Consider the following 10,956-nt stretch of genomic DNA (forward strand, 5'->3'; position numbering starts at 1 on the left):
TCTGTGACTTAGGGGTATACACTTGATAATCAATTATTAAACCCAACGTATATATTGTGACTGTTTCCCTATCTATGTTACGTTTCAGTATAACTGGAGGAAAATATAATGCTTAGGGAAATAACATCCAGTATAAGCATATTGTAATTATGTTCTAACCAGAAGTAGAACCAAAGTTACTTTCTTTGTTTATAACATATCTAATTGAGCTTAGTAATCTTATTTCACCTACATTAATAGCTATATTTTTGAGGACTCATACCTTTGTAACAAAAAATAATAAAGTGATGCTTACATAATTATAATATCAATCTCAGTTTTTAATAAATATTCCATATTTGGGTAGTACATTATCATTCAGAATTTAACTGTGAACTTGTGCTGAAACTCACGGAAGTGATGTATTTGGATACAATTTCTCAGAGACTTCTCCCCTCCCTATCCACTTCCTCTCAGAGGTGGAGCACCAAGAACCTGAGAAACAGAAATGAAGGCCAAAAATCCAGAGCAATGTCCCTGCATTGTAATACTCCGATTTGACCAGCCGAGGGCAGTATCGTTTAAGGCTGTGTGTTGGGAAGGGCCAGCTGCCATGCCTTTGGAGTTCCTCCTGTTCTTTGTGATTAGTCTGTTAACCCCTGAGACTGGGAAGCTTATTTGTGCCAATAAAGGTGGTGGTGGTGATGGTGCTGGTGGTTGGATGGGCTGCATCTCCCTTGCCCGTTTGACACTTCTATCTCAACGCCAGCCTTCACCCCTGCTCCCCGCAGCAGCAGCTCTTTTCTTCCTCTTTCTCCTCAGACAGAAACTGAGACCATTGATGTGCTAGACTGGGTGTGCTCCCACCTTCCACTGGCACAGAAGCAGTAGGTGGGTGTGCACAGCCCTTCAAGCCCTTCCCTTGTTCTTTGTAGGGAGCAAAGCTGAAAGAATTTTCCTGAAATGTTAGCCTCCACCCCGCAGTGAGTGCCCCTGCTTTTGTTTCTAGTCTTGTGTGGCCCAAGTGAAGGCTCCACACTGGTTTGTGGCATTGATAGGGTCAATAGGAAGAATGACCTGCTATTTAAATGCTCATTGATTGATGAAATGAGACAAGAGTCATTTTCTGGGGCCACCCCTTTGTGTAAAGATAACATAACTTTTCCCATTATACATACTGTTCCATCTTCTAACCTTGTTGTTCAGAATTCCAGCTATTATAATTCGCCTCCCTTTTTAATGGACCTGAAAGAGAAATTGAGGAAGCATTCCTGTTGAGACTTTACCTTAAATGACTGAGCATGTAAAGGGTCTTCTCGTGCTTATTAGGGATTTTTCATCTCTTTAAACTACATATGCTTTATAGCTAATTCTTGCACAACATAAGAAGACATTTTGAAAAAAAAAAAAGTTTCACCCATGATTCTAGGACCATTCTAAAGGAGATCAGTCCTGGGTTTTCTTTGGAAGGAATGATGCTAAGGCTGAAACTTCAATACTTTGGCCACCTCATGTGAAGAGTTGACTCATTGGAAAAGACTCTTGATGCTGGGAGGGATTGCGGGCAGGAGAAGGGGATGACAGAGGATGAGATGGATGGATGACATCAGCGACTCAATGGACATGAGTTTGGGTGAACTCTGGGAGTTGGGGATGGACAGGGAAGCCTGGCGGGCTGCAATTCATGGGGTTGCAAAGAGTCGGACACGACTGAGTGACTGAACTGAACTGAACTAGGACCCAAGTGCCTCAACTGATTTTTCCTGCATGGTTCTTGCCCCAGAATCACAGATGTACAGAATATTAGAGCTAGATAATCTCATGTAGAAATCTAACAGGTCTACTCCTGAGGGGTGTACAAATATGCCAGAGTCCAGCTCCAGCAGCCAGGGAATCAGCCTGAAGGGATGAGCGGTGTCGATGGGGATGGTGTAGCCCCTGACTCGAGGTACGGGACTGCATGTTTATTTCAGGCATCAGGTCTTCTTTTATACTTTGACAAAAGCATTAGGTCAGAGGTTTGACATTTTCAGCTCCCCCTTCCCAGATTTATCTTCTCATTGTTGCCCTTCAAACAGAGTTCCTAATTCAGTGATCCTCTCAGAATCGTGTTTACTTGTGATTACACTGCAACTCATGCTTATGTCTGGGCTGCGTACCACATTCCTCGGTTTATTTCTTATCTTTCTAAATCCTGCTTGCCCTTAGTATCCTAAGCTCACTATCTCCTAAAAAGGCTTCTAACTATTCTTAATTATTCCTAAACCCTAAACTCAGCAAACTTCCTTTGCCATAAACATTTCCATCACAAACAGGTCTCAGATAACAATCCTTCCCATGGCCTCAAGCTGCAGCCTACATGCTCATCCTGGGACATTCTTTGTAAAAATCCTTGAACAAATGTCAACGGTTACTTTATAGATTATTTTCTGGGCACAACTGCAGAAGGCTTTGTGCTTTCTCATGCTTCTCTCAAGAACAATCAGCACCTTAACATTCTTTCCAGCCAACTCAACCGAAGAAAGGAAAGAACAAGTCAGAGTCACAAAACCTAACTCCTTCATCCCGGGACCATGCCTGCGGGATGAGGAGAGTGGTTGGGGCCATGCCTCCATCTTGTCAGTAATGCCTAATGCATCTCCCGACACAAATAAGCAATCTGAGAGTAGAGGGACAGTGCCATGTCAAGGCCAGCAGACAGTTCAACTACACGTGTTCGGTCCCCACTTTGCTGTTTGTTAGGACAGAAGCACCTCCATCGCCTCACACTCAGAACTCTTGTGGATGTATGTTGAAGCTGGTGCAGCTTCTTCCCAACCTCCTGACTAATTTGAAACAATGAAATCTGTCCCATTTACTGTCAGTTATAGCTAGAGCCTTGTTCACTCACTTGAGCATCCCAGGTGAAGCACTCCCCTTCACTGCAGCCATAGAATCTCTAGTGTTTTGGGGTCACCGTAGATTGCTGACTTAACAGACATAACACAAGATACAGTAAGGTAGGGCAAGCACTTGATGAGAAATCAGGAGACCTGTCTCTCTCCTAACCTACTGAAAATCACTTCCCCTTTCTGAACCTCTTGTTTCTCCATCTGGGAAAAGAAGAAGGTGACCTAGAACAGTGGCTCTCAACCTGGATTCCAAGAACTTCCTGAAATTGTGTGCAGAGTTGTGGGAGGCAATGTATACAGTCTTCTTGGGAGGGCGTATAGAGCTTTCAATAGATTCTCAAAGGAGTCCTATTATGGGCTGAATTGTGTTGCCCTCAAATGCCTATCTTAAAGCCCTAACCCTCAATGTGACTGAATTTGGAGATGGGGCCTTTAGAGAGGTAATTAGGATTAATTGAGGGAGCTGGTAAAGAATCTGCCTGCAATATAGGTTTTGATTTCTGTGTCAGGAAGTTCCCCTGGAGAAGGGATACGCTACCCAATCTAGTATCCTTGGGCTTCCCTGGTGGCTAGACGGTAACAAACCCACCTGCAGTGTAGCACACCTGAGTTCCATCCCTGTGTTGGGAAGTTCCCCTGGAGGAGGGCATGGCAACCCACTCCAGTATTCTTGCCTGGAGAATTCCCATGGACAGAGGAGCCTGATGTGCTACAGTTCATGGGGTCACCAAGAGTCGGACACAACTGAGTGACCAAGCACAACACACACAGAGGTGTAAGAGTGGGGCCCTAATCCCAAAGGATCTGACATCCTTATAAGAGGAGGGGTTACCAGATCTCTCACGCGCTCTCTCTCTCTGTCTCCATACACACACAGAAGAAATGTCATGTGAGGAAACAGAGAGAAAGTGGCCAACTGCAATACAAGAGGAGTGCCTACACCAGGAGTTGAACTTGCTGGCACCTTGATCTTGGACTTCTAGTATCCCGAACTATGAGAAAGCAAATGTCTTTTGTTTAAACCATCCAGCCTGTGGTATTTGGTTTTGGCAACTCAAACAGACTAACACACTAACAGAATGAAGGACAAAAATCACATGATCATCTCTATAGATGCCCATAAAAAATTCAACACTCCAGGAGAAAAAACAGTCAAAGAACTAGGAGTAGAAAGAAATTACCTCGACATAATAAAGGCCACAACTAACATCATACCCAGTGGTGAAAACCTGAAATCTCTTCTTCTAAGGTAAGGAACAAGGCAAGGAAGCCCGCTCTCACCATTATGTTAGTATTCAACAACTGGAAGTCATAGCCAGAGCTGTTAGGAAAGCAAAAGAAATAAAAGGCATCCAAATCAGAAAGAAGTAAAATTCACTCTGTAAGAGAGCATGATTTTGTACATGCAAAACTCAAAAGAGTACACACACCCATACACACACACACACGCACACAACTGGTAGAACTAATAAACAAATTCAACAAAGTTGTAGGACACAAAATACAAAAGCAAAATTCAGTTGTATTACTACACACTAACAAAGAACAATTTGAAAAGGAAATTAAGAAAACAATTCCATTGACATTAGCAGCAAAAAAGGAAAAAATACTGAGGAATAAACTCAAGCAAGGACTCAAAAAATTTGTACACTGCAAACTACAAAACATTGCTGAAAGAAACTGAAAAAGACACAAATAAATGGGAAGGCATCTGTCTGCACAGACTGGAAAACTAAATATTGTTAAGAAGTCCATCCTATCTGAGGTGGTTAATTTTGTGTGTCAGCTTGACTAATCCACAGAGTGCCTAGACATTTAGTCAGACATTATTCTGGGTGTTTCTGTAGGGTGCTTTTTCACGAGATTAACGTTTAAATCAGTCAACGGGGTAAAACAGATTTCTCCCCTGATACTGTGGGTGGGCTTTACCTAATCAGTTGATAATCTGAACAAAACAAAAAGGCAAACTTTCCTCACATAAGAGAATTCTTCCTGCGTGAAAGCCTTTGGACCTGGGACATCAGTTTGTTGTTGTTGTTGTTGTTGTTTTTCCTGCCTTTAGACCCAAACTGAAATATCAGCTCTACTGGTTTGGTTCTTAGGCCTTCTAACCTGGACTAGAGCTAAACCACTGGCTCTTCTGGGTCTCCAGCTAGCCAACTCACCCTCTAGATCTTTGGACTTACCAGCCTCTATAATTGAATGAGTCAATTCTTTTACACACACACACTCCACTGGATCTGTTCTTCTAACACACTACCCAGAGTGATCTACAGATCCAATGCAAACCCTATCAAAATCCCAATAGCATGCTTTACATAAATAGAAAAACTCGTCCTAAAATTTAAGTAGAATCCCTGCAAGGAGATCCAACCAGTCCATTCTGAAGGAGATCAGCCCTGGGATTTCTTTGGAAGGAATGATGCTAAAGCTGAAACTCCAGTACTTTGGCCACCTCAGGCGAAGAGTTGACTCATTGGAAAAGACTCTGATGCTGGGAGGGAACGGGGGCGGGAGGAGAAGGGGACGACAGAGGATGAGATGGCTGGATGGCATCACTGACTCGATGGATGTGAGTCTGAGTGAACTCCGGGAGTTGGTGATGGACAGGAAGGCCTGGCGTGCATGCGAATCATGGGGTCGCAAAGACTCGGACACGACTGAGCGACTGAACTGAACTGAACTGAAAGAGATCCTTAATAGGAAAACAATTTGCCCAAAGAAAGAGTAGAGAACTCACACTTCTTGATTCCAAAACACTACAAAGCTACACTAATCAAAACTGTGTGTTACTGCCATATTAACAAAGAGACCAATGGAGTAAAATAAGAGATCTTAGAAATAAACCCTCAATTTCAGAAGATGTGCCAGGCAGTGGACTTCCTGATAGAGGGGGGAAAATAGCTTTTTTAGATCTCTGGGTCAAAGCAAGGACTCTGGAGTCAGATTGCTTGGCTTCAATTCTACCGCTGACCCCCATGGGCCAAATGACCGTGGGCCAGTGGCCGAATCTCTCAGCACCTGTTTCCTCACCTGGAAGAGGCTGGTAGTCATTAGTACTATAGTCCTAGGAGTGTCACAAGGAAGCGTTACTATTTACGTACAGCACTTAGAAGAGTGCCGGGCACGGGGTCTCTGCTGTGTAAGTTGCTTTTCATAGATTCTGCCAAATTACCTCCCAAATGGATTTCTTGCACCACCGCCACAGAGGTTTGCTCCTAAACTCTCGCACTCTTGGAATGGTTAAGCACTTGGAAGCTTGTCATCCTAGTGTGTGCAGCCCGATTCGTGGTTTTAGTTTACATCTCCAGGATCAGCAGGGGTGAGCATCTTTGCGGGTGTAACTGGACACTGACTGAGACTCTCTCTTCTTTGAATTGCCTCAGAGTGGGGAAAGAGCTGAGGGAGGGAGGTCAATCCCAGTCTGTCCCCTAAATCTGCCTGCCAAGAACGTTTGATGGAGTAGTTGAGGCAGAGATGTTACAGAACAAAACTACGATCCCTTTGTCTTCTGGCCATTTGGGGAGAAGTACGCCGACCACTCATCACTGAGTGCGGGATTCCTCTGCCCATTCTCCCATTGGGTCATAAGACTTGTGGTGGAAGGAAGGCTGGCAAATGCTTTCAGCACGTACTAGGCGCCCAGCGCCCTCAGTACCCCGCCCCCTCCCACCCGCCTCCCGCTCCACCCACTTTGTACACGGTCAGGGCTCAGGGCTGTGACTCTAACTGGAAACGGGAGGTGGGACAGGAGGAGGTGGGACGAGAGGCTTGACAGAGGTACACTCGAGCGCAGCATGACCTTCAACCGCCAACTCGCCAACTGCCGGCATGGCCTTTGGGCTTGGCAGCAAACCGGAGGAGGCCCTCGACCCCATTGGTTACACCTCGAGGGGGCGGGCAAACAAGGCGCGTGCTGGTTGGCGGAAACCAGACCAATGAGCAGGCAGCAGCGCTGGCACGCTGAAAGCCTCGCGTTATTTGCGGCGATCTCCTGCGTGCGGTGCGTGTGGTGCTTGACGGCACGCTCCAGACGCCGCGTGCCTCACGTGCCCTGACCGCCATCATCGCCGCCGCCGCGACTCGGTTGATAAATCGTCGCCGCCCCGGCTCCGGCAGCCACCCAGATCGCGACATGAGCTCCCCAGACGATGAGGTGTTTGTTTGGGGAGGGGGTTCTGGCTCAGAGTGTGGGGAGCAGACCAGCGGCCTTGAGGCTGGCTCCCCAGCCCCACGGGGTCCCGGCCCCGACCCCGGCCCCGAGCCAGGGGCACAGCGAAGCGGCGAGGGTGAGGCGGGGATGGCTTCCCAGACTCTGAGGGCTTCGAGTTGGAGCGGGCGGTGCTGGAAGCGGGAGGGCCGGTGCTGTTGGGCCGCGAAGGCCGGCCTGGTTCTCCGGCCGACGACACGGGGTACGCCGTGCAGCTGTCTGACGAGTCAGTGGCGGCCATCCTGCAGCAGCTGGCCGACCTGGACTTGCTGGGCATCCGCAGACACATGTCCCCGGAGAGATACGCGGTCGGCGAAGTGTCTGCCTTGCGGGACCTCGAGGCGCGTCCCAGCACTCGAGGCGCGGCCGCCCAGAGGTGTGGGGAAGCGGCACAGGCTGAGGCCGGCCCTCTGTGCGTCGGCGGGCCCAGGGCAGGCCGGGCCTGGGGGAACCCTAAGAGAGGCACTAAGAGTAGGTTGAACATGGCTGTGGATCGCCAGTGGCCCCCCTCAGGAAGCCTAGCCGGGCTGCTCTCCGACTCCGAGTCCTCTGATGAGTGCAGTGAGATACAGCCTATGAGAGTGAGCATTTATCCCAAAGACGGAGGCCAGGCCAAGCTGAACAGCCCCAAGGATCCCGGGGACACACCCAGACACTCGAATGTCCAAGGCAGGGAGAATCTCCTTGACGTGCCAGGCACTTGCCTGTCCTCAGCTCCGCGAGGATTGATTTCGGTTGTGGAAAGGCAGGGCAGGCAGGGCGATGCAGACCAGGAGGACATCTCCCCCCCTAAGAAAATGCAGAGTGTGCTCCGGGGGAAGGGGGGCAGCCTGCCCAGCTACCCGGGAGTAGCAGCAGCAGCAGCAGCTCCCGCAGCTGCCACTACAGCCAGGCTGCCGCGGCCCAGTCCTAGGAGGAAGAGGGTCCAGGAGAAGAAATCCTTTGGGGGCGTCTCCAAACCTGCCCTGGGGAGAACCTTCCCTTCCTGGGGGCGGGGAATCTCGGCCACTCCCCTGGATCCGGCCACCTTCCCCCCAATCTTCGGCATCCCGCTGCTTGGGAGGTCCAAGAAGTATGCCTTGGTCCCTTGGGGAGCCAAAGAGTCCAAGCACACCGGCGCTGGGAAGAAGCCCGTGGCTAGGCGGGCCCGGGACTCGGTGGCAGCAGTGGCGGTGTCGGGAGAAGACAACGACCCAAATAGAGACCCAGTCACAAAGGGCCAAGTGAGTAGGCCAGGCCCCTCCTCTCTCCCCACTCTTGCCCCTGCCACCCTCCCCAGGACACATGTCTTCACCCCGTGCTCCCCTTCTCCATCCCTCAGGGGTCGTCATTGGGTGGCCCTCGGTCACTGGGTCATTAGGATGCCAGGTTGGGGTCCTTTTCCTAGGGACAAATGTGAAGGTAGCACTTTGGGTGTGCTGGGCTCGGTTCTCCACCCTTGGCCTCTTTCCAGCCTCCTCCACGAGGCTGGGGCTGGCGTGGAAAGCAGGGCTGGTAGCTGAATTGATTTGAGGGGACCCCTTAAAAGCTTCACAGAGCTTCAGTGTTTAGACGCATCACTTTCCTGAATCCTACTTCCTAGCTGTTCCCCAAACCTTCCTTGCAGGGGCCCCAGACTTTCTCAGTGCCACACTGTTGTCCCCAGCTCAGCTCTGCCTGCTGGCCTGGGGCTGACTGACGGAGAATGTGCTAAAGAGATCAGCCTTTCGATTGTCTTCCCAATTCCCTGCCTCAGCTCGGTCTTGAATCATACGAGCTCTCACACACAGACATGGACATATAAATGCACTGGTACACACACGCGCACGCACACACGCACACATCCTTACTGCAGATCAGTGAGAAATCTTTGTTTTTAGCTAACCACTGACAGGCCGTGGCTATCTTGTTCACGGGTGCATCATGGAGAACCCAGCAGCGCCAACCTCAGCATCAGAGGTGGGCAGGATTCAAGAAACTCAGAGCCCGTGGCCGTGAACAAGGGAGAAGTCATGCCCAGAGGGCCTGGCCCCTCAGGTGAGTGTCCTGGGTTTTGATATGGGGGCGGGGGGGGGGGGGCGGGGGAGGTGGAGACCAGAGGTGAGGGCAGAAACCTCTGTCTCTGATTCTCTCTCTCTCCTGGGGGCTCAGAGGCTGCTTCTCCCATGGGAAACAGGGTGTCAACAGGGCTGGCCCTGGCCCCATCACCTTCTGTGTGGGATTTGTTTGGCAGGGGTGATTGGTGGCAGTGCCCCAACAGCTACTCTGGGCGTAGACCTGCAGGCTAATAGCCTTTTCTGTGAAGTGCTGTTGGCCCACATTGCTCTCCCAGGTGCTGGCTGTGGCTGCCGCTCTGGGAGGCTCGAACCAGAACCACAGTCTTTGGCGACCATCGTGGTGAAATGGCTGCCCCTGAGGAATAGGAGGGCAGGCCCAGAGAGAAGGTTTGGGCTGCCTGCCGGGCAGAGCAGGGGAGGCTTGATGCTAGCAGAGGGTGGTACTGCCTCACCTCACGTTAGACCCTGCTTGGCCCTTTCCACCTCACTGGGAGCCTGGGAAGCTGGATTGTGTGTCCTTTCCCTGTCAGGTGACCAGAGACCAGCTGACCGTCTCCCAAGACCGAAAAGGCAGCAGCAGCCACCTGGAAGGCAGGGCTGTCCTCGGGTAATGCTGCTTCTGACTCCTGGAAGTGCACACCCAAACCCCATGGTGGGATCTGGGTCCAAGTGCAACTGACGTGTGTGGGCCCCCTCCCCGCCGTCCCATCCCACACCCCAGGGAGGGAGCCCACCTCCTTTCCACTGAGGAAAGTCTTTGCCTTGCCAGTCTGGACACCTGGCTTTTGGGATGGAGGGCCCGGGGAAGAGGAGAGGAGGAGAGGGGAGGCGGGTGTATACTAACCTTTTCTCTTCCTCCTGTGTCTGCTGGCCTAGTGTGTAGTGCTACAGAGAGAAATAGACGACCTTAAGGAGCAACTAGGTATGAGGAACCAGGGACAGAGAGCAGCGGGTTCTTAGTGCAGAAGCAAGGTGGGCCCTTTGGGTGGGGTGGGCTGCAGGTGCAGGGGGGCCTCGTAGGGATCAGCATTCCTGTGGGGAGGAGAACCTAGCAAGCCTGTCCCTGGAGCGTGTGGTGCATGTTCAGCTGGGCATGCGGACAAGTAACAAAGTACTGTGTGGACCGCGTGCACACTCTGCCAGCCGTTCGAGTCCTGAGAGCTCCTTCTGATAGGACTTGTAGAGATGCCTTGTTGATCGGCGTGGCCTCTAAGGTTCTTGTTGGATATTTTGCGAGACAATTTTTGAATGGTTTGGACGTGGCCCCGAGCTTGAGAGCTGCTGGCACATTTTGTTTCCTTTTAGGAAATGGCTCCACATTTAATTCCGGTAGTGGGGAGTGATCAGGCCCAGAGCTCTTTGCATCTGGGCTGGGGGTATGTGGGTTTCAGGGTGTAGGGCTAGGTGGTTCCCCACGGGGACGGGGGGACAGGCTTCTATGTCCGTCTGTCTGGAGCACCTGTTTATGCCTCTCCCTGTTGCAGCCTCCATGCAGTACCTGGCTGAGAAGTTCCAGATCCTCTGAAGTGAGTGTTACACATTGCATACTCCTTCCCACAACGTTGGCTGTTGAGCAGGGCTGTGGGCTGGCCCTGGCTTGAGGCTCTTCCCTGACTCTGCTGTTTCACAGGTTGAGCCCAGTGCCTTCCTGCAAGAGGAGCAGCTGTTACCTCCGGGGCTGGCGAGCTGTGGCCGAGCTTGTTGCCTCTTGTTCTGCCTCCACCAGGGCATCCTCTGCCGCTTGTTTTGCCCCTTCTCTGCCCCAGTCTCACAGCAGTTCTGTTTGTTTGTTTGTTTTTAATTTAGTTAATTCGTTTACTTTACTTTACAATATTGTATT

General features: G+C 50.6%; 1 protein-coding gene across 1 annotated transcript; it reads left to right on the top strand.

Moving 5' to 3' along the window:
* The first annotated feature begins 7,005 nt into the window (after window positions 1-7,005).
* Window positions 7,006-10,641, top strand: LOC114111613 (uncharacterized protein CXorf49 homolog). Its single transcript, XM_027963438.2, is given in 6 exon segments — window positions 7,006-7,159; window positions 7,162-8,303; window positions 8,940-9,096; window positions 9,647-9,723; window positions 9,993-10,038; window positions 10,601-10,641. Coding segments are annotated over 6 exon segments (1,617 nt in total).
* Window positions 10,642-10,956: the final 315 nt, after the last annotated feature.

This window comes from Ovis aries, chromosome X (assembly GCF_016772045.2).
Source record: "Ovis aries strain OAR_USU_Benz2616 breed Rambouillet chromosome X, ARS-UI_Ramb_v3.0, whole genome shotgun sequence".
Classification (NCBI taxonomy): Eukaryota; Metazoa; Chordata; class Mammalia; order Artiodactyla; family Bovidae; genus Ovis; species Ovis aries.